Here is a 24582-nt window from a genome sequence, read left to right as displayed (position 1 = left end):
TCGTGACCGTGTATTCATGACTTGTTTCTTTCTCAGCATGCGAAATATGGATAAGTAATAAGGAGGATCGCAGTCACTGTTAATATGTTTCCTTTTCTGCAGTTGAACGGTTAATAGTGCTTTATTGTAAGGAGATCCACCAATGCTGACACCTATGCTGTCTAGTGTGAAGGTGTTGATGTTCACTTTAGAATATGTGGCTTTGGGTGTCACTTCTTATGGATGTGTGTGTGTGTGTCTGGGGGGTGGGGGGGGGGTGGGGTTTGAGGATTGTTGTCGCGCGAGCGTCTTCTTTCTTTTTGTGTTCCTGTGTCTTGTTGAATCCCCCTGTTTGTGTGTGTCCCGTCCCTTGCTTGTAGGGTCTGTGGGGTGGTTTTGTGTTCTTTTTTTTGTGTTCCATGGGCTTGTTGAATCCCCCTCTTGGTGTGTGTCCCGTCCGGTGCCTGTAGGGGGGGGGGGGGTGCCTTGCTGTTGTGCGCGAGCCTCTTTTTTTTTTTTTTTTGGGTCTAGTCTCGTGTGCAATGTGTTTCGTGCTTTGCCTGCGTTTCCTCATTTCTCCATTTTTCCTGTGCTCACTCCTTTTTTCTGTGGTCTTGTCCGCCTCTCGCGGCCCCTCATCTGCCTCTCTCGCCCTCTTTTGTCCGCCTTTCTCGGCTCCTCAGCCGACTCTCGCGGACTCTTTTTGCGCCTGCGCAGTACGTCTTTTTGCAGCTACGGCCCATTGCCGGATGTGCCTGCGTCCATCATCCGGTTTAGCATTCTCGTGTGCAATGTGTTTCGTGCTTTGCCTGCGTTTCCTCATTTCTCCATTTTTCCTGTGCTCACTCCTTTTTTCTGTGGTCTTGTCCGCCTCTCGCGGCCCCTCATCCGCCTCTCTCGCCCTCTTTTGTCCGCCTTTCTCGGCTCCTCAGCCGACTCTCGCGGACTCTTTTTGCGCCTGCGCAGTATGTCTTTTTGCAGCTACGGCCCATTGCCGGATGTGCCTGCGTCCATCATCCAGTTTAGCATTCTCGGTTAGTAATATGGATAAAAGGCAAAGCCCTCACTGACTGACTGACTGACTGACTCACTCACTCACTGACTGACTGACTCACTCATCACTAATTCTCCAACTTCCCGTGTAGGTGGAAGGCTGAAATTTGGCAGGCTCATTCCTTACAGCTTACTTACAAAAGTTAGGCAGTTTTCATTTCAAAATTATACGCGTAATGGTCATAACTGGAACCTCTTTTTTGTCCATATACTGTAATGGTAGGCAGCAAGATGGCCGTAGGAGACTGAGTTGCATGTCGCGTCATCACGCCTCCCACGTAATCACATGAACTGACTGTGAACTCAGTACGTAGAAAAGAAGGAGGAGCCCCAAAGAGCACAGAAGAAAACATTCATTACACAATTGACAAGGCAGCGAAACAATAAGAAGCGAGTGAGTGACGCATACAAGCATCTTCATAAGACACGAGGTATAAAAAAGCACGGTGTAAACCGTAAGTCTAAATTAACTTTATAGAAACGCTCCTGCTGCCGTTTGCAATACCATATTCGCGAGATACAAGTTTAATGAGAAGACACGAGGTATAAAAAAGCACGGTGTAAACCGTAACCTTAACTTTATAGAAACGCTCCCGCTGCCGTTTGCAATGCCATATTCGCAAGATACAAGTTTAATGAGAAGACACGACGTATAAAAAAGCACGGTGTAAACCGTAACCTTAACTTTATAGAAACGCTCCCGCTGCCGTTTGCAATGCCATATTCGCGAGATACAAGTTTAATGAGAAGACACGAGGTATAAACGAGAGTTTGCATCACTTTGTAGCAGAGTTAAAATTGCTGTAGCGAGAAACTTTTAACTGCCGGGTCTTAGCTAACATTAAATAAACCCGTGGACATCGCAACATCACACAAGACAGTGGCTCACGTGAAGTGACTGAACGCAGCAGGAGTGATCACTTCCATGAATCAAACCTCTTCAAAAAACACATTACACAATTGATAAGGTAGGAAAAGAATATGAAACAAGGCACGGTATAAACCGTAACTTTAAGTTTATAGAAACGCTGCCGTTTGCAATACCATATTCGCCCCTGCGAAGCGCGGTGATTTTGCTATATATATTAAACTATTTCAACCATTGTATGATCTGCTTCTCGCAACTGAAAGAGGGCACCGTGGCAGAAGTTAGCCGACTTGCTCACCAACCACAAGCGTTACCTGGTAGGTAACCACCCATACAATCAGATTGTGAATCAGACTACGAATGCTTGCAATGTAATTACCCCGATCTACATGATGTCAAATGAACGAACGTCACGCCGTGGCACAACGTTAGGGGCTTCGCCTCTACGTCCGAGGATCGATTCCCGTAAGGGAGTGCAGTGACTGTGTACTCCTGATGAGCCCACAATTACGGCGAAACACGTGTCGTATACTATGCATCTTCAAAGCACGGTGTAAACAGTAAGTTTAAATTGAGTTTATAGAAACGCTCCCGCTGCCGTTTGCAATACCATATTAGATGACTTTGTAACACAGTTAAAATTGCTGGAGCGATACATTTTTAACTGCCGGGTCATGTCGCGTGTTCTTGGGTAGGTACACCAAAAAATGTATACATTTATGCATGTAATGGGCAAACAAAAAATGTACTATACCCAAAAGCACTACAGTAGTACTCAATGTATCTTTACTTCTTAAATGTTAATGTTTTACTGTTTAATAATTTATACGGTTCTTATATGTTATTCAGATTCTTTTATCAAAATACCAGTAACAGCGCACTGCACGATAACGTGGAGTGAATACACTTGACATGACCATTCATAGTATTTATCCTCTTTCTCTGTACGTTTACCATTCGTTTGCTCAGAGGTTGATGCGCTTGCTGCTTAATGAGCAGCTCTTGACCCTAGCGTCCCGCTGCTTCTCTTCTTTCGTCGGCATCTTTTCCCGTTAAAACTCATTTTTTTTAAAACTTAGTATGTTTTCTTTAATTTTTCAGTTAAGCTGCCACTTAAGTCTTCAATCTGCCTCAAGAATGATTAGCGAAGGTGGTAGACAATGAAAACGTCAGCCGTACGCATCCGCCACGCACGCACTGGTGCGCGCAGCTGTGAGTTGATTCTACAATAAAATAAAATAAAGATAAAAAGAGTAATAACTTGCAGCACCGCTATTCAATTACACTTGCCTAACGCCTCTCCTAAGGGGAAATACTGTGGGATCTGGGCATCCGTCAAAGCAGCAATCACAAGCCCGATTAGAAAGCGGGAAGCTGTGATTTGTCGTCTCCCTCCCATGTAACAATCACAGCCCGTGTTGCAACGCACTATGTATGTATATGTATATATGTGTATGTGTGTGTATATGTATGTGTGTATATATATATATATATATATATATGTGTTCATATGTGTGGGAAAGCGAATAGTAGACGTGACGTAGTATCTGTGTACCAAATTTCAAGTCAATAGGTGAAACGGTTTGCGAGCTACAGCTGATTTAAAATCCTGGACAGACAAACGAATAGCCACGGTAGTGTTTTATAGAAGAACATTTTAATGTTTAATAATTTATATTTATATGCAATGTGCTTCTTATATATTACTTCATATTCTCAAATGATAATGATGTTAATGTTGTTTATATTGATTTCTATGTTATTGTAAGTGCTCTTTATTTGTGGAAAAATAAATTTGGCAATTAAACTTATTTTATACATACATTTTATTTTTTTCTCTTGCACTCAGTGAGCGAATCCACTGGGTAATCAGCTATATATATATATATATATATATATATATATATATGTATGTGTATATATATATGTGTGTATATATATATATATATATATATATATATATATATATATATATATATATATATAGATAGATAGATAGATAGATAGATAGATATATGTGTATGTATGTAGATATACAAATATGTATATATATGTATATATGTTTATATATATGTAGATATACAAATATGTATATGTATATATATGTATATATGTGTATATATATGTAGATATACAAATATGTATATGTATATATATGTATATGTGTCTGCATGTGTGTGTATATATATATATATATATATATATATGTATGTGTATATATATGTTGATATATGTATATATATGTGGATGTGTATATGTATATATTTATGTATATACAGTATGTTTATGTATATATATGTTTACATAACCTCTTTAACACAGTACTTCTCCGCTGCGAAGCGCGGGTATTTTGCTAGTAAACAATATGCGGTTAATTTCAGTGTATTTATAAAGCCGCTTCAGGGATGTGGATCTAACCACACAGGAACAGTAGCACTGCTTTGACGCTGGGTGCCGCCAGCTACCATGGAAATGTGCTTGGCTTTACGCCAAGTTTAGGTTTTATACATCATGATTTGAACGTGGAAATGTTCTTACACAACATTTTTGTTCGTATGCACCGTTTATACATGAGGCCCCTGATGTTTCAATTTTCAAAATCTTTCCCTCCTTTTTTTGGATTTGTCCCAACTTTAGGGCTAACTTTGGGAATTCAAACATTTTAAGATTATTTTAAGATTTCCATAAGACTGCTTCTGTTTTGATGTCTTCAAGTTATCTCACAAAAGTGACCAGTGTTTGCTAATACTTAAGTATGTGCATTAATGCTGAATTATTCATTGAACTGGACTAACTGTAACTGCAGAAATTTCTGGCTAATGTGGAAACTCTAACTAAACTAATTTTATTTTAAAATGATATGTAGGCAGATGTAGGCAAGGCTAGCACCCCGTCTAAGGCTGACACCTGCCTTGTGCCCAGTGTAGCTGGGATAGGCACAGACTCCCAACGACACTGAACTATATATGCCAGACAGAAAATGGAGGGTTGGATGGACCACTGTAGCCCTGCTCATAACAACAAGAGGATAAAAGTGAAGCTTCTATTCTTTAACTGTAGCTGGATATGGCATTGTATTAAAAAGTGAATAATCTGGCCATTCGCTAAACTCACTCAACTGACTGCTCACAACTTTGCACTCACAAAGCATTAACAAATCGTGTATTTTTATTTTACAACTAATGGCATGGTAGAGGCAAAAAGAAATCCTTTATTTGCTTTGAAGATGTAGCAGGAATCCACTGTTTTATTAATGTAAACCATATGGAAATTTTAAGTAATAGGTGGGAAACCTGCAATCCCATGCTGAAATTCAAGCCATGGAAGCGATTCTTGACATGTAACAGCAACTGAGGCAGCTTCTCTCTCTTTTTTGTGCAGTGAAGTTCATTCTCTCTCACACACACTCTCTGTTTTTGCTCGTGTTTAAATTTCCCAGCTTTTTTTGTTTATGTGCTCCCTCACATACCACCCAGTAATTCTTCACATACTTAAGGTTGAGAACCACTGCTTCAGAGTAAATGAGCTTGTATCCAGAACAGACTTTGATTTTCACACAATTTCAAAATTTTCAAATTAGATTCAGTGCCTTTCCTACAATACTGTACTTGTGTAATAATGGCATCTTAATTTTAATTCATACAGTGCAATACTCTAACAGTAGAAGCAGATGCAGTCAACAACTCCAAAATATGGTGGCATCCCTTGGGACCATTGGTGGACATCAATGATAAGGAAGGTGTCAAGCCAAAGAAAGAGACCTACCATGTATTATAGCTACGATATAACTCACTTTAATAACAGCGGATATAACTAAGCCACATTGCTCTTTAATTAGATGGTTAAATGTTTTTGTCCTTAATCCTGTCCTACACAATCATTCCTGTAATCATTGCATTTTCTACAGTATCTCAGTTGATCTTTCACATACAGGTTTGCATTTACTTCCCATTTATTTTAATTTTCTTCCATGTATTGTTTCATTCCAGTAAATATTACAGAAGCTGCACCAACTCTCTGTCAAATAAGGAAAACCAAGATTTTGGTGATGGTAAATGTCAGATCAGCACTCCTTTTAAAATACAAGCACTGCTTGCAAATCTTTATACACAGAAAATGAAATAATAAGAAAGACTTATTAGACTTGTTTGCGTTATGGCTTACCTCATTTGCTTTTATTACGGTGTTATCAACAGGACACACTGGATTGGTTCTACATTCCCTAGAAGATAACACAATAACATAACATGCTCAAACCCATCTAATCCAAAGCAGGATCACTAGAGGACAAGATATACAATAATACTAAAAATAATATTAAATTAACTAGTCTCTCTAGCTATTACATTTATACACATAATATGTCTGCTACAAGTGTGCTCTATTCTGCTAAAGTAATGAAAATTGTAGTCTTCCTTATGTAAGGTTGTTGTGGTAGTAATAAGAGGACTGCGACTCTCATCAAGCAATATAGGCGATGATGGGAAGACACCTTTGTCAGCGCACATTTCAACTGGAGTCAGCAAACAGGTAACTGGGACCAGTTAACATTGGAAATATACCTTATATTTCATCCAGTGTTTGTTTCCTGGCTTATGTTTATCTTCCAATATATTTTATTTTTGCCATTTTTAAAAATTATTCTTTTTCAGGCATTTTTTATTTTTATGTATTTTTTTTAAATGTTATATTTGTTTGTTTGAGATTTATACCTGGAGTATATGTGTTTAGAGGATATTTTTTTTGTGGGTGGAACCCTAAGAGGTAAGATGACCATTACAGTACTGCTGTGAAACTACCCTCAGCCCATATATTTCAGGCTAGGGAGTGAATACCTGAAGTTCATTGAGGCTGGAGTAGAAAATTTCATAGCTGTGAGCAAAGCTCTATTTTGCCATTTTTTTTTCACTTTTTTGATGTTAATAAACTCTTCATTTTCAAAGATACTTAATTTGTTTTGTCCCCCCTTGAAGGGCATTTTTGGTACATTTAAAAGTGTTATTGAATTGTTAAAACCAGTGTCCCATTTGGGCCTGGGCAGATTTATAAACTTGCCTCGAGTTCAAGGTCTGGCTGTCTGTGGTGAGGCCTGTTTCTGAGGCAGACCAGTGAAGTCATGGTCAGGTTTCTTGAATATATTAAGGTCTATTCATCCTTTTCCACCATTTAGTGCTGTTTTACATTTCTACTCTTTGGGAATGGTGTTATTTATTACATGTTATGTCATGTTATCACGTCCATGGTGCATGCATTATAGTGTAGTTATCTGTGCTGTCTAAGACAGGTTGAAATCCAAATAGTCAACGTAGACCTCAGTGTTAACATTTGCAGTGCACCATGCAATTAATATTTCTTTGTTAAATGCCATTAGGTATAGGATTCATAAAAGCAGTGTTAATGTTTATGATGCCCCATCTATTGGAATGACGAATGCATTACATTTTATTACTAAAAATATTTGTGATGCACCATCTTGTATTGTAATGAAAGGGACATAGCAACCAGACGGACACACAAATACTTATTATTTTATTAAGATGGACCTTTAGAAATATTTTTGAGATTTTAATATAATTATTGATTTACATTTTTCTCTTATCTCTTCTGTGTTTGTTGTGTGTTTTGTGGATTAGACCAAAGCTGGGTGTATTTCAGGTATCCTGACTAAAATAAGTTAACTTACTGCTTATATATGGTGAAAATCTGAACAAGCTGCAAACCAATCTTTGACTGCTACACAGTTGTGGCATTTAGTCTTTTAGTGTACTTTATGCATATCTCTCTGCATTTACTGTGCTCAAGATGTATATCCTAATAATAATTCATTGTGTGACAAACATTTGGTGTTGCTAAATTATGATGCATACAAAATTTCATTTGAAGCCTATAAAGCCTAAAAGGATGATAAGCAGAGTTAAGAACATCATATTTATAGCAACTAGTTTGTTAATCTATGGAATTTATTGAAGACTTTGGGAATATTTATTTTAAAAAGAGCTTAGTGAATATTTACACTGAAAAACAGTATGCATACATCTGTTTTCTTAAAAGCTCATTTATTGACCAATGTGAAAATGTATAAATTGTTTATTAAGGAACAAAAACCACTAATGACATTAATTAGCATTAGTGTAATTAATTAGAAGAATATTAGTAAATAGTGTGAGGACAATAACTTAGGCTATGTTATCATTTTAAAATAAATACAAAACACAGCGGTTAAAATACCAGTTCTAGTATATTAATGGTTAAAAAATATAGCAATAATTCATTTAGCCCACGATATACTATACATGGTGAACATTAAACTGGTTATAAAATGGAAAATGTGGAGGTTAAAACTATAAAAATCAGGCAGTCTTAATCAACCTCAAAAAACTTTGAGTCTAAGAGGATGGAGAAGGCCGATGTTGTGGGAGTGAAAACAAATTTTGGAGACATTCACCAGGTGTAAACAGATAAAACTTTACTGCTTAAGACTTATTGTGGTCTGTTATTTGATTGAACCTCCCTTAATTCAGTGTGCTGAATATTCTTATTGCTTTAAATAAAGTCATTGCCATTGAGAAAACTGCAGAAAAAAAAAAACAAACACTTACAGGAACATTGTTATGCATTGATAACAAAATATGTGTCCACAGCTAGCCTGGTGAGGATTGATAACAAATCTGCAGCAACTGGGACATGTGTATTGATCTTCTAGTTTCTCCACAAACTGCAGATTTCTCTCCATTAACGTCATTTCAAATTCACAAGAAATGCCTGCATTAGAGTTCTGTCTAGAAATAACTCCCATATTCTCATAAGAGTACTCGTTTGCTGCCATCACCACCTAAAAAAAAAAAAAAAATTTTTTAATTAATCATTTTCTTTCTAAATGTATATTCATTATATACTTATTATTATCCATTAGCTGTTTTTCTACAGTCATAAGCACTAAGCATTTATTTCTCCAAACAAAGAAAATATGCTATCTACAAATGACAAAATTAATGCATACTATTTATCCTCTTTAATAAAATTCCTGTGTGCGTCCATGTGTTCGTGTGTGTCTCTTCTGGTGAAGTGCGCATGAGTGGGACACTCTTTAATAAAGGACATCACTGCTGGGGAGAGTGCTGATTGGGAAGTCGCGGTCGGGCACATAAAATTCGTTGCTGGGGAGACACCACACATACAATAATCAGCTGCACGCCAGCACAGATTAAAATACTTGCTGGGGAACTGCACAGTACTTGCTGGAGAGACGCCACAGCCACGATTATCAGCTGCACGCCACACATTACATCAGTTCCTGGGGAGACTCTGCTGATTGCCCACTGTTGTGACAGAAAATTAAACACATATTACGGACAAGGCGGAAGTACAGGGAAGGGTAGAATGAGTGGCAGAGTCACCGGCCTCTAGCAGATGCTTCAAAGGCCACCTGATGCGTCACACAAGACAGAGAGGGCGGGACCTATAAAATATCTTGCGGCCGATCCAATCGGATTTCGGTAAATGAGGTAACACCTAAAACATATGGCACAAAAAATCCAATCAGGTACTGAGACGCGGAGACCAGCTTCCCCAAAGAGGTGGGATTAGTCTTTGTTGTTGTGCAAGTGTTCACTCTGAGGATGTCAGCTTTGCGATTAAGAAGCTTGGCCTGAAAAAATGTGTAAAGTGTCAGTCGTTGAAGGGGTTTTCCTAAATATATGCATTTTCATGATATTACAATAGGATGACTTTTAAAAGTAGATTTATTTTCGCCCACATAAAATCCGTTGCTGGGGAGACGTCACACATACAATAATAATAATACAAAACACATGTGATGAAGACCATGGAGAGGCTGCTGCTTCACCACCTTAGGCCACAGGTTCAACACGCCCTTGACCCTCTGCAGTTTGCATATCAGGAGAAGGTGGGAACGGAAGATGCCATCATCTATATGCTACACCGATCCCTCTCTCACTTGGACAGAGGCAGTGGTGCTGTAAGAATTATGTTTCTAGACTTCTCTAGCACCTTCAACACAATCCAACCTCTGCTCCTTAGGGACAAGCTGACAGAGATGGGATTAGATTCATACCTAGTGGCATGGATCGTGGACTATCTTAAAGACAGACCTCAGTATGTGCGTCTTGGGAACTGCACGTCTGACATTGTGGTCAGCAACACAGGAGCGCCACAAGGGACTGTACTTTCTCCGGTCCTGTTCAGCCTATATACATCGGACTTCCAATACAACTCAGAGTCCTACCATGTGCAAAAGTTCGCTGATGACACTGCTATCGTGGGCTGTATCAGGAATGGGCTGGAGGAGGAGTATAGGGACCTAATCAATGACTTTGTTAAATGGTGCGACTCAAACCACCTACACCTGAACACCAGCAAAACCAAGGAGCTGGTGGTGGATTTTAGGAGGCCCAGACCCCTCATAGACCCAGTGATCATCAAAGGTGACTGTGTGCAGATGGTGCAGACCTATAAATATCTGGGAGTGCAGCTGGATGATAAATTAGACTGGACTGCCAATACTGATGCGCTGTGCAAGAAAGGACAAAGCCGGTTATACTTCCTTAGAAGGCTGGCTTCCTTCAACATCTGCAATAAGATGCTGCAGATGTTCTATCAAACAGTTGTGGCGAGCGCCCTCTTCTACGCAGTGGTGTGCTGGGGAGGCAGCATTAAGAGGAAAGACGCCTCACGCCTGGACAAACTGGTGAGGAAGGCAGGCTCTATTGTTGGCATGGAGCTGGACAGTTTAACATCTGTGGCAGAGCGAAGGGCGCTCAGCAGGCTCCTATCAATTATGGAGAATCCACTGCATCCACTAAATAATGTCATCTCCAGACAGAAGAGCAGCTTCAGCGACAGACTGCTGTCACTGTCCTGCTCCACAGACAGATTGAGGAGATTGTTCCTCCCCCAAACTATGCGACTCTTTAATTCCACCAGGGGGGGGTAAACGTTAATTTTTAACATTATACATAGTTATTGTCTGTTTTTTTCACCTGTATTATTATCATTCTTTAATTTAATATTATTTATTGTATCAGTATGCTGCTGCTGAAGAATGTGAATTTCCCATTGGGATTAATAAAGTATCTATCTATCTATCTATCTATCTATCTATCTATCTATCTATCTATCTATCTACAATAATCAGCTGCACGCCAGCACAGATTAAAATACTTTCTGGGGAACTGCACAGTACTTGCTGGACAGACACCACAGCAAGCTAAAATAAAGAAAGGCAGGATAGGAGATCTTCAAACAGACACAACACATCAATCAACAGCCACACAGGAGAGGATAAATGTATTATTAATTATACTTACTGTATTGTCATATACGTTTCTATTTTATTTTTATTATTATTTTACTTTACGCTTCTTGCAAAAATATTTGACAAAAAAAAATTAAGACAAGAAACAGAATGAGGTCAAGGTCCCTTGCCATTTAATATAGACTGTTCCTACTAATGTTTATGCACTACTGTTCTAGCGCCCATTATTGTAACGGGCTTAATGTCTAGTTATTATATACTTTTTTAGAACAGAAAAATGTTATTATGAAAAAATTCTCTTCAACCTGTGCTGGTTAAAAGAAAAATCACTATGATTAATAGCTTTTTATTAAATTACATAAACTATACATATAAACAGCTCTAGGTTACAAAAGAGTTCTGTTCCTGCCAACATATGAAATCCAATTTTGTATGTAAATAGGAAACTGCACTAAAAATGTTTACTAATGGCAATATTGGCAAAAAAAGCACAATGCTTTATTACTTATTTTATGGAAACATGTCTCACGTTTATTGATAAAATGACAGTGAAGCAAAATGACTCTACTTTAAATCACAAAACACAAATAATTTAAACAAAAATGAACCACAGGTTTGTACAGTATGTTGACCCTATACTTAAACATCCTATAGTTTTTGATAAAGATACACTCAGTACCTCAGACTTGAAAAAAGATTTTATAAAAAGATTATAAGATGATCGAAGCCACTCCTTTTCTAGTTACTGTGTCTTTTCTGAGCTGCTAAAGATGAGGAATCTGACACATCATCTACAGTAAGCACATTTTGCTCCTTTCACAGCTTTTTACACAAATTGATGAGTGGTTGAGTTATTATGAATGACAGACCATGCTCTACATAAATGTGGTAATACATATTTATGGTTGCATATATGATCTGATATAGACATACTGGCAGTGCTGTGGTTATCACTCCTGGTAACGCTGAGTTAAACTTGACAGCGTGAGCAGCAAATCTGTGACAACTTAGAACACACAGTGCAAAAAACAAGATACAAGAAGTTTATTGCCATATACACAGCAAAAACACATGTTAAAACCATGTAATGAAATTCTTACTTTGCTTGCTCACCTTCATATACAAAGACAGAAAGAAAAAAGAAGTATAAAAACAAATAGCAATTACAATTATAAGATTACAAAATAAGGTGCACAGTGCCTGCTGACATACCGCAGCACTCAGTACCATTTGTGAGGCTATGAGTTGTGGTTTGGATTGACTTTAACTTATAGCATTGTTGAGGAGTCTGATTGCTTGTGTGTCAGTCTTGTGGTGCATGATTTCACACTCCTGTAGCGTCTCCCTGAGGGAAGCAGCATGAAAAGCGTGTGTTGAGGATGAGTATTGTCTTTAATTATGTTGCACGCCCTCCTGATGACCCTACTGGTGTAGATGTCCTGTAGGGAGGAGAAGGTTGCTCCAGAGATGTGCTGTGCAGTTTTAATTACATGCTGGAGTGCCTTCTTTTCCTGTAGGGAGCAGTTATTGTGCCATACAACAATGGAGCAGGTGATAACACTCTCTATTGTACCCCTGTAGAAATTGGTGAGAATTTTGGTTGGCATGCCAAATTTCTTCAACTTCCTCAGAAAGAACAGTCTTTTTGTTGCTTGGTTAATGAGATGTTGTGTATTGCAAGACCAAGTCAGGTCCTTGCTGATGTGGGTAACAGGAGCTGGTAGAAGTGCCCAGGCATGTACATTATATGTATCATAAGTAATTATATAGAGAAAACAAGAAAATGAAGAGTTATTTAGACAGGAACTAATCCCAACCATATATAAATGAAGCTCATTGAGAAGATATTGGGAACTTGTTAGCCAAAGAGTGTTCAAAAGTACTCACAACTTTAAATAAGACACTAGGGTTGCTTAGTATACCGGTTCTGAAAAAGGACTGAAAAGCTCAACTTATAAAATGTTATCATACCAGCATTTTGCAAATTTCAGTACCACAAGTAAAGAGTAGTTATGAAAGACCTTATGCTCAGCTCTTTGTTCCTCTTGCTTTCTGACGCTCTCTAGACTCCACGAGGGACAAATCCCTACCTATTCCTTTCGACACACTAGAACAGTGTTTCTTAAACTATGGGTCGCGAATGTTTGTGTATGGGTCACAACATGATTTTGTAGTAAAACTACAAAAGTTCATCCAAGTGTGAATTCTGTGCTGAGTGATATGCCTGCCTCTATTTATCGTACTTTTAACGGCATAGATGCATCACAAACAGCTTTCATTTCCGTGGTACAAAAATATAAGTATAAAATATGTAACTCCTATCTCACAACCTATAAAACAATCTGTCTCAGAAGACTGAAAGCAAGTACGCATATAAGAAAGAGAGAGACTGGAGGAGCTGACAGACAAGTATGTGAGGTGAAGAGACTGTGCTGTTAGATTAAAATGTCAAAATGAAAATAACAAGTGCAAGACAAGGATGTGACGATTTTCATGGTGTTAAGAATGGCGAGTGAATTGGGTTGGATTATATACATGCTGTACAGTACCTGTCAAATAATACAAACAGTACATGAAACGTGTTTTGCTCGATATTGGGGCTCATCAATTGTATGCTCCTTTGCTTCCCCTTGTTGGGATCGAACTTTAGATGTCAGTGCCTTGTTATTAGAGTTTTCTTGCCTGTTTATTGGTGGCTGTGGTGCGTGAAGGGCACTATTTAAAGAAGAAATTAAAATAACTTCTTGGTGCTTTTACCCTGTCAGTGCATCTGTCTGTTGGGGTTAACGGGGCAAAAGCGACCCCTAGCATTTACAAGGTAAACATGCCTTGGTGAGGAAGAATTCCTTCTTGTGACACTGTATGAAGATGGTCTGATAAATGTCTATTAACTGGTATTGTGAAGGGCGTATTTGTTAGACACACAGGTTAGTTGGATGGGAATGCTAACATGGCCCAAGTGCGCATGTGTGTGTGAGTATGTTCACCCTGTGATGGACTGGCGCCCTGTTCAGGGGTTGTTTCTACCTTGCACCCTATGCTTGCTGGGATAAGGACCAGATGTCCTATGACCCAGCTCAGGACAAGCCAGTTTGGATAGATTTAGCAATACATTTGTTTTTCATTTTTCTCTTTTAGTAATATTCATGTGAGAAATATGCTTAAAAGGAACAAAAGCTTTTACTTTTTTATTATATGGCCACTGTTATTTGTTTGTTATGACCCTGTTGTCATTTTGATAATAATCTTCTTGGATCCCAGTTTGGTACTGATTTTTCTTACTTGGGTTCTCAGATTAAAACATTTAAGAACCCCTGCACTAAAGAATTCAAAGGGGAACCGCTGCTTGTAGCAAGGCAGTGAGATGTGCTGTAGACTTGGTGTCGGACAATTCTCCTAAACCACCCTCTCCCCTTCAACACGCTTTAGACCCCACAGTGAACAAACCACCATACCCTACATCCTACACCTTTTTCTCTTCAATGCGCTGTGGACAGCAAATTTTGGTGTACTGGAGAATTCAAAGGGAAACCACAGCATGTGAGAAAGTAGGGAGACGTGCGTTTATGAGATGCAACAGATGAAACACATTTTTGTGCCGTGCAATGTGTAAGCTGGCAACTGTGCAAATTGGTTGCTGGCTACACTCGGCTGGGGAAGGGGAGTTTTCCGCTTCAGTTCTGTTTCAGTCCAAAAGCTGGTGTTGGTACCGAAGTCAAAATTTTAGAACCATTCCAACATTACAAGACAGGGTGCCTGGAAGAGGTAATCTGGTTAGGTAACTATTGACCATGGAATACAGTCACTGCAAACGCCTCCACTAAACGGAGCCACCATGTAAGCATTATGAAATTTTGGAGGACCAGCAGAACAAGGGCACACTGGGAGAAAGAATAATTCTGTTTTACTCATTAACTTTAACATCATCTGCAGTAATTTGAGGAGGGTTTTGTTAACTGGCTGTTTACAGGCTGAAGGAAAATTATGAATCTAATGTCCTTATGTTGTATGTTTGTATAGATGTTTTACTTGTATGCCCTTCATTAAATAAAATTCCATTCATCTTATTGGCATTAATGTTATTATTTATTAACTTGGTAGGAGGGTAAAGAAACTGTCCCACATTAGAGTAGATACATTTTATTATTAAAAAAGCAGGGCAAACAAGCCTTTATTGTTTTACTGTGTGTTATCATATTGCTTTTCTTGTTAACACACTTAAAGTTGTTATCTGATGCTATGAAAATAAAGAAACTGTGTTATGGCTTACATAATTATAGAACACTGGGAATATCCCATTAAAACATACTGTATAACCCAATACATGACAGATTAAGCAGTGGATTACATGAAATGGTACTAAACCAGAAGGGTTATTTATTTTATAAAGTTAATTAAAACATTGATGGTCCACTTCAAATTTTTGGTAGTCCAAGCTTATTTCAGGACAGTATAACACTAGATCTAATCTCGCTCCATTTTAAATATCAGAATGTCTGACACCTTATATTCCAAATCGGAACCTTAGATCCTCAAATGAGCGTCTGCTTAGAATTCCAAGAGCTAAACTTAAAAGAAGTGGTGAGGCGACCTTCTAATGTTATGCACCTAAAATCTGGAATAGCCTGCCAATAGAAATTTGCCAGGCTGATACAGTGGAGCACTTTAAAACACTGCTCAAAACACATTACTTTAACACGGCTTTCTCATAACTTCAATTTAGTTTAATCCTGATACTCAGTATATTCAATTAATTACCATTATTATTCATGGTGGCTCTAAAAGCTGTACTAACCCCTACTCTCTCTTCTGTTTCTTTTCCCGGTTTTCTGTGGTGGCGACCTGCGCCACCACCACCTAATCAAAGCACTGATTAAAAAAGCCAGAAGTCTACATAACCATCATCATCAAGTCCTTCCATGAGTACCCTAAATACAAAGAGGACTGTTTCATTTATGTTAGGTAGAATGCCCAGAGGGGGCTGGGTGGTCTCATGGTCTGGAACCCCTGCAGATTTTATTTTTTCTCCAGCCGTCTGGAGTTTTTTTGTTTTTTCTGTCCTCCCTGGCCATTGGACCTTACTCTTATTCTATGTTAATTAGTGTTGTCTTATTTTAATTCTTACTTTGTCTTTTTTTCTCTTTTCTTCAAATAATGTAGCTCAAAGTGCTTTACATGATGTATGAAAATGTGGTATATAAATAAACTAGCCAACCCACGGCTTAGCATATGCCGCATAATTATGTATTGATGGGTGAACACTTCCTGAAAGACACAGTTGTCCAAATGGGGTAGGTTTGAGGATACGACTGTAAGTGAATGTAAAAATGGAACTCTGGAGAGAGGGCGGGGAAGCGGCCCGAGAGGTTTCGGGTCCTAACCGTCCAACGACAGGTCGGCACAACCGGTAATGGTCCTTCCGCAGGTTCATCTACAGAACCCGTGTTAGGACATTTACATCCTCTAGATAGGCAAGTTCGATCGTCTGATGACCATTCCGCCCCCGCCATTCTAGTCTGCCGATTTCTTAAGTCATCTCTTAGTCATCGTTCAGTATGCACTGCCTGCTCATGTGTCCGCCCCCAACTCCTCACCTGAATTGCTTTTGTCTGTGTACAGTCCACATGCACTTGTAAGTCACGTTGACTGTTCATTTTCCACACACCACCTCAGTCGCATGCACCTGTGAGCCACGTTCGGGCCAGGTGAGGTTTCCCGTGTTGAGCCCAATTAAGCCAAAGGCTCCACACCTGGTGGTGCCCTTCCGTTAATTCCGTTCAGTTTCAGCTTTGCAACCATACTCCTCCGGGAACCCAAAGACTTTGGTTACCCGGTTGGCTGCCCGGCGGGTCATGGGAATAACGCCGCCGGATCGCCAGTCGACATTGTGTATGGTCGAAACTACGACGGTATGTGATCTTCTTCGAACCTCCGACTTTCGTTCTTAATTAATGAACACATTCTTGGCAAATGCTTTCGCTCTCGTGCCATGTTCGACTGTTTAGTGAATTGTTGGTGGGCGGGGCTGTCTTGCGTGTGTCTTATTTGCCATGGATTTAGTGAATTATATATATAGATGCTGTTGTTGTTGTAGATCTGTCTCAGGTACAGGGTAAAATGTGTACCCTTCAGTACTCAGACTAGCATTTGGCAAGGTGACAGGCTTATAGTACAACAAAGAACAACTACAGTGCAACAAGCCCAATAAGGCTAAAAAACACTCATTGAATGCTCAGGGGCCTTCTCAAGGTTGAACAATGGCCGGGGCAGTATTTTTAAACCAAATCTGAGCATGAGATAAATTCAATCAATTTTTATATAGTACATTTTCATTTTAAAGTCCACAGTGAATAAATGAATAGTGGGTCTAATGATGTCAGTGTATACAGCATGTATCATGTCTTTAATGTCTTTATTCTGCAACATAATATCTGTAAATAAAACAGGCTTTATCTGTAAGGTAATGATTTTGATATTAATTACCACATACACTCACATATAAGTCGAGTCTTGAAACCCGAAAAATCAATGATAAAATCAGACCCTGACTTATATGCCCATTCAAAAATGCGACGCTTAATTTTTTTTTTTTTTTACATCTTCTTGCCTCCTTCGATCTTGTATCAGTTTCTCAGACACATCAAATTTTGTTGCAGTAGCACAGTTAAAAATTTCTTTTGCTACTTCAGCAACGTTTAATTTAAAACCAACTTCATATTTTCTTCTGATCGAACACTTCATTGTAGATAAGGGATGCTCTTACGATAAGGTGTATGAGGGTGTGAGATTAAAAAAAACACAAAACAGTGCAAACGTCGCTTCGGAATAGTTCAGGTATTACCGTGTGGTCACGTAGGCACAATACATAGAAAAAAAAGGCAGTGTACTCCGTGGTTCCTCTCTCAGGTGGACATTAGCATTTCATAATCTCTTGGACCAACAGTGTGAGTTTTCCACATTTGACTTATACAACCGACATTATAAAATACCAGAAATTAAAATCAAGTCCCGACTTATCCGCGGGAGAACTTAAACGCGAGTATATACGGTAGTAAACTTTTAATGCACTTTACTGGTAGCAGAATGAGAACTCGGCTGATTAATGGGCGATACACCTTATAAATAACATTCCTGTTTAAGTTTAAGATCATGGCAATGCTGTGCGCAAGGTAAAGATCAATTCTGGTTGGGACACACACACACACATTCTCTTCCAAACTCACAAGGGGGTAATTTAGAATCATAAATTAACTTAACACATATAATTGATGCGATGCATCAGGTATCTGTTGCTATTGGAACAGCATGAAAGATTTCACTCCAGGACACTGACTCACCTTTTTATTTATCTTGACATCATAAAGAAGGGACTCTATGCACAAATGCACACAATTTTACGTTATTTATTTATTTAATTTTTTTGTTTACCTTGGTAAATTCAAAAATGAAAGATATTTCACTCCTAAGCTCAAAGGATTTTGCATGAATTTTTGTGAATGACAAATTAAGTTTTTGGTTTGGTTTTTTTTTGGTCTCTTTTCAAAAAGGGGATTTTGACTGTGCAGTTCCTACTTTATGATGACAGAAACTAGCTTTAAAGCTGACTGGTTGAAAGTTAATGATTGTCCTAAAACGACAACTCAAAAGCAGTTCCAAGACCAACAGAATCCTGATGACATCGACATTGAATTTGCCTAAAATACACAACTTTAGAATGAGAAAGGAAAAGTACAAAGGAAAAACCCACATAGACACAAGGCATATTGCACTAAGACTGAACTTGAACACTGCATTTGTGCCCCCTATGCCTATAAATGATATCATGATATTTTTAGAAATTATATTTATCACTAAATACAACTTTGAAGAAAAATGATCACTTTATTAGTCTCAACTGTCTAGTTTTTTCATCATCCTAGTATTAACTACAGCCCTGAAACTCAACAATTCCTGCTACCAGGCATCAGGATTTTGGCTTTTGTAGGCATTTTCTCACATTTGGGCCTGGTTCTGGTGCAGGTTTCCAAACCACTTTATCTAGTACTGTTAAAATTCCATTTTCTGCTGGAACAAGGGGGCTCTGCCCCCTGCTCGCTTCGCTCACCTACCCCCGGTGTTGGGTAACCCGAAATACATTGATGAATGTATGAGATATATTGGAGTGTAAAGGTGTAGATGAATTGGAGTGTAAAGGTGTAGATGACGAACAAAGGAAGTATATTCATTAATCCTAATGAATGTTCACTAATAGTGGACTCATTACAGAATGCATTGTCAGCTAATTGGCGGAATTGTTTAGCGGCCGTCTGTCGTTCCTTTCTTTGCCATTTATCTATTGACTCTGCTGTTTGAGAGGCGCGTTGTAGGCGCCTGTGTTCATTAATTGTATTCAGGCGGGCTCGCTTCTGTATGTCCGTTAGTTGAGATGTTTCGTTTTGGAGCCGTGACTCCTTTGGTTGCATTGTTTGAGAAGCGCGGTGTAGGCGCCTGCGTTTATTTGTTTTATCCAGGCGGGTTCATTTTTGTAGCCCCGTTAGTCGAGCTCTTTCTTTTTGGAGCCGTGCCTGCTTTGCTTGCGGCATTTCAGACGCGCACTGTAGGCGCCTGCGTTCATTGATTTTATCCAGGCGGGCTCGTTTTTGTATCTCCGCCAATTGTGGTCTTTCGTTTTGAACCCGTGCCTGCTTTGCTTCCACAGTTTCTGACGAGCGTTGTAGGCGTCTATGTACATTGTATTTGTCCATGCAGAGCTGTTTGGTTTTGGAGTCGAGACAATTTTGCTTCCACGGTTTCAGACGCGCGTTGTAGGCGCCTACATCTATTGTTTTTATCCATGCGGGCTCGCTTTTGTAGCTCCGCTAGTTGAGCTGGATCGTTTTGGAGCCATGACCGTGACTCCATTAGTTATCCGTTGTCTACCGTTAGTAATCTGGATAATTGCACTTACTGTTAATACGGAGCGTTTTCTGTGGTTGCACCGTTAATAATGCATCACTGTAATGTGATTCACATATGCTATATGGTTTGGACGTGTGAGGATGCCGTATGTTTAATACGGAGAGTTCGTTTATTCTCATTACCCGGACCATGCTGTGTAGTGTGGACGTTTAGTTCAGAAGCGCGTTGTAGGCGCCTGCGCCTTTCGTACTATCTTTGTGGACCTTTGCGGACTCCATAGTGTCTTACGTTTGACTCTGGGGTGCAGTGCAGAATCCTCTTTTCTGTGTGGCTGTGTCGTTGGTCGTTAGCTATGGGCGCGTTGTTGCTTCATGTCCTATTTACGTTAGTTGAGCTCTTTCGTTTTTGAGCCGTAACTCCTTCGTTCGCGCTGGATCAGACTTCGCTTGCGGTTTATGAGACGCGCGCTGTAAGCGCCTGCGCACTATGTCTCCTGGGTCCATCGCCGTGTACCTGCGTCCGTGCATTCCGGTTTACCATTCTCGGTTAGTAATATGGATGTGTACAATTTTGTTTTTTTTTTAAATGTAGTATGTCCAAAATAGTCATAGTAACAAGTTACTACCATCTAGTGGTGGATATCGCATACTCTTATTTTACATACAGCAAGGTCTGAAAGTATGCAGATTCAGAGTATAACTCTGCTTATACACACCTAACCCACTCATTAAAACTTTGGTGGGAATATGTCACTCTATGTAAAAATAGTAAAGAAAATAAGGGGAAAAGGGAGAAAAATGTTTAAGTGGATGTGCTGCATCAAATCACAGGCCTTCTTTTGCTCCTGATTCTCCTGTTGCTAGCTGAAAATATTTAATAATATGTAATATGCCTATTTCAACACCCAATTTATTTAATAATAAAGAAATGGAACTCTGCACTTGTCTTTGACCTTAACATTCACATTTGTTATAGTGTCTGGTCTGTTGGTAGCACCTGCCTAGTGGAAAAATTGCACTGGAGACAAATCAGCATTTGGAGACTGTTACAAGCTGCCTGCACTCAACATAATACTATAACAGTAGCTGAAAGACAAAATTGTGGGGCGTTTTCATATAAAGGTATGCAAAATGAGAAGGACAGTTTGTTTAGATCTGTTCCCTTTTGCTTAATTTTGTGGCAAATTATTAATTCACCAATCAAACATACTGCTTTGATGTTAATTAAGTCTTCAGCCTATCATACAAATTCTTTAAGTTTTCTGTTATGTGGGCTTGAGAATTTTCTGCTATTTCCATATGTTATAAACTTAGGAACTGTACACTTTACAGTATGTTAAAAACTTTAAATAGTCCGGCGTGCATACTCCAATGGAGATCAATGGGTAGCCCTGGGTTCAAATCTTGGCCTGTAGAGTCTCTGTGTAGAGTGTGCACATTTTCTCCCATGTCTATGTCCAATCTCCAAATATAGTGGTTTTAATAATAATCATTGATTATATTTCTATAGTGCTTGTTTAACATACTCAAAGCGCTTTACACAGGCAGTAGGAAACCACTTCAACCGCCACAGTGGCATCTACCTGGGTAATATGACGACAACCATTCCTATGCCATTATGCTCACTACTCATTAGTTATTAGGTGGTGAAGGGGTGAGAGAGATAGTTAGCCAATATGGGACAGGGAATGCTATGGGGCTAGAATTGACAAGGCAATGGTGGGCAGTTTAACTAGGACATTGGCAAAAAACACCAGGAATCTATTATGACCACAGAGAATCAGTACCGCGGTTTTATGTCTAATCTGAAGGAAAGAGACTATTTTTACAGCAGTGTCCCGGTCACTGCACTGGACCATTGGTATCCACAGGTTAAGCACCCCCTGATGGTCCAGCAGCAACCCGACTTTTAACTCATCTAAGTAATGGCTGGGCCCAAACCTGCTTAGCTTCATGGTGGATTACCTGCCCTGATGTGCAGGCGGCATTATTGCTGGCTAACACATCCCAAAGGCAAGCACCTGCATCACACCTGCATTAGTTGCAAGCATACATAGACCCTGTGATGCACTTAAACCTCACCTTGGTTTGGCTCCTGTTGTGCACGTGCATAGGCTAAGGCCCCTCAAGACAATTAATTCTATTAGGAATAGCCATTAATGTATGGGTAGATTGATGGAGAATTGCAGTTCAAGAAACAAATAATGTAACGGTACCAGATTGACACATTCAGGAGCAACAATTAGTGCACAAATTCAGCTCTGAATTGTATGCTATTACAGTCATCACGCGGCTGCTAGAAATAACCTCAGTTAGAGAGTAAGTGCATTTAATGTCAATCAAATTACTTGAAACCCTACTGTACAGCAAACGGTGCTGCCGGATATGGTTTTTCAAGCAGTATCTGTCAGAAATCCCCTGCACGTCTGTAACGAAACTGCTTTGTTTTTTGAGGGACACAGGAAATGTTAACGCCTTAAATTAAATACCGTATATATAGAAATAGTAATTATTATTATTATTATTATTACTATTATTATTATTATTATATAAATAAGCGAGTTTACAAAAAGATCGATTGCTATTGTAATGAAACATTCTCAGACCCGCTTAATTCAGTCGGGGTCTCGGTTTACACCTAACGCATAATTTATGTTAACGCCTTAAATTAAATACCGTATAAATAGAAATAATAATTATTATTATTACTATTATTATTATTATTATTATTATATAAATAAGCGAGTTTACAAAAAGATCGATTGCTATTGTAATGAAACATTCTCAGATCCGCTTAATTCAGTCGGGGTCTCGGTTTACACCTAACGCATAATTTAGTTATGTCCGAAATTTATGTCGCACTACGCTATGGCATATCTAATAAACTCGCAGCAAAATAACTTCAGTGTAAATATGGATATGAAAAAGAAACGATTCCGTTTTAAACCGAAAGTAATGAAGTTAAATTTACACGCTATTTATTACCGCCCATTCTACATACATACAGCTGCCTACTAAGTAAAGCTGAAGAGAATTTGAAATTAAATTAATCACACAAGTGCAAAAGGCCGACGAGATCTTTCAAAAGATGAATTTAAAAGGCGTGACGAGGCTGGAAAGCAATTTGACAGCGTAAGTTGATGGAATAACAGACATACAAATTCACTGTAATACAGAAAAAACAACTCTACAAAAAGCACTGTCGGCTCATCCTACTGTACTCTTACCTAAAACTGTACAGGATCACGAGAGTCACGGGATCAAGCCGATGCACAGACTCCTTGGTTTTCCTATTTCATCTCACGATCATTAAAGTCCCATTTCCCAAAACGGTCAGTTAAGGCACCATCAGGCGCTCTCCGAAATGAAGAATGACAGCGTGCTGCTCAGCTCATCATATAAACTGCCTGGTTTCGAAACGCACGCTTCTGGAGGTACGGTATACGGGATGACATCACGCGGTCAACTGTGGCGTCAATCTCAAGGGGAATGTCACACCGCCACAACACCTCGCACGCCCGCTATTTGACGTAAAGCCGGTGTCACACGGCCTGGGCTGGTAGGAGGTTCTCTTTTTACTTATTGTACTTATTTATTTTTTAATATCGCTACGCTTCGTTAAGCTGAAAGTCTAAAGCATTTAAAAGGAAGCGGATTTCGAGCGACCCAGCTGCACTAGGGAAAGAAAAAGTGCTGCACCCTGCCCCCCTCTTTTTACTTTCGGTTTCTGGTCGGTCACCACCCACTTAAGCACGGTACCTGGTGTTCTGAAAGAGAGGAGGCGCGTCTTGTGGCTGCTTTCTGTGGGAAGACTCGGGACGGTGAGTAGGAGGCTGTGATGCGGCTCGGGTCCCGCCGTTAAACTGACGAATTTCCGACGTGCACTGTGCGCGCCTTTTTCCAACGTCCAAATGCAGTCAGGACAGTTTTAGGCCTCGGACAGATTCAGCGACGTGAGACATTCTGAGGTGCCTGTCAGCTGCATCTCTTTTGACTCCACCCACTTTCCACGCCCCCAACCCCGCGTTAGCGGTACACTTTTGTGCTAAATGGACTACAGTATTATAGTAATGGTGGCAAATTGAACGCGTGTGCAGAAAAATATTTATTAAAAATAAAAAAAAGCTTCACCACAATAAACTGTCGTGCTAATGTAATAAACGTCTCTTCGTACTTGCTGCGAGGTTGCGAGCCATCACCAGTGGGTACACAAAGCCGCTCGGCTAACGGAGCAGGTCTTAGGTGGGCAACTCAAACGACTACTTTACACCACTTCGTGTTTCTGAGGGAGAGTTCGTCATTCCTCTGGAGCATGAACTCCGCAACAATTAATGCATCGTTAATATAAATAATAAAAATTGCCGGCGCGTAGTATTACATATTTTGACAGTTTACACAAAATTGATGATTTATTAGAATCAGAATCTGTAAGAATATGTAATGTTAATCGTAGCTGAGTGCAGCAGATAATTTATTCTTCTTCATCATCTTCTTTAGCATTTCCCATTTTT

The 24582-nt window shown here is 39.3% G+C and overlaps 1 protein-coding gene across 3 annotated transcripts in view; it reads right to left on the bottom strand.

Annotated features, from left to right (window-relative positions):
• The window catches only part of traf5 (Tnf receptor-associated factor 5), a 48677-nt gene extending 24556 nt beyond the window's left edge, over positions 1 to 24121 (bottom strand). Inside the window, exons 1-3 of one of the 3 annotated variants that reach the window (XM_028820298.2) lie at positions 23831 to 24121; positions 8500 to 8732; positions 6065 to 6122 (exon numbers count right to left, since the gene is read on the bottom strand). In XM_028820298.2, coding sequence (XP_028676131.1) covers positions 6065 to 6122; positions 8500 to 8726 — 285 coding nt within the window. In that variant the 5' untranslated portion in view covers positions 8727 to 8732; positions 23831 to 24121. Of the gene's footprint in view, positions 1 to 6064; positions 6123 to 8499; positions 8733 to 23298; positions 23754 to 23830 lie in introns of those variants that run through there. The other 2 variants (XM_028820297.2, XM_051919687.1) reach the window with 2 other exon arrangements.
• Between the last annotated feature and the right edge of the window lie 461 nt (positions 24122 to 24582).

The sequence above is a fragment of the Erpetoichthys calabaricus genome, chromosome 15 (assembly GCF_900747795.2).
Source record: "Erpetoichthys calabaricus chromosome 15, fErpCal1.3, whole genome shotgun sequence".
Lineage (NCBI taxonomy): Eukaryota > Metazoa > Chordata > Cladistia > Polypteriformes > Polypteridae > Erpetoichthys > Erpetoichthys calabaricus.
Note: the sequence above shows the minus strand (reverse complement) of the source record. Positions and strands in the feature narration are given on the sequence as shown.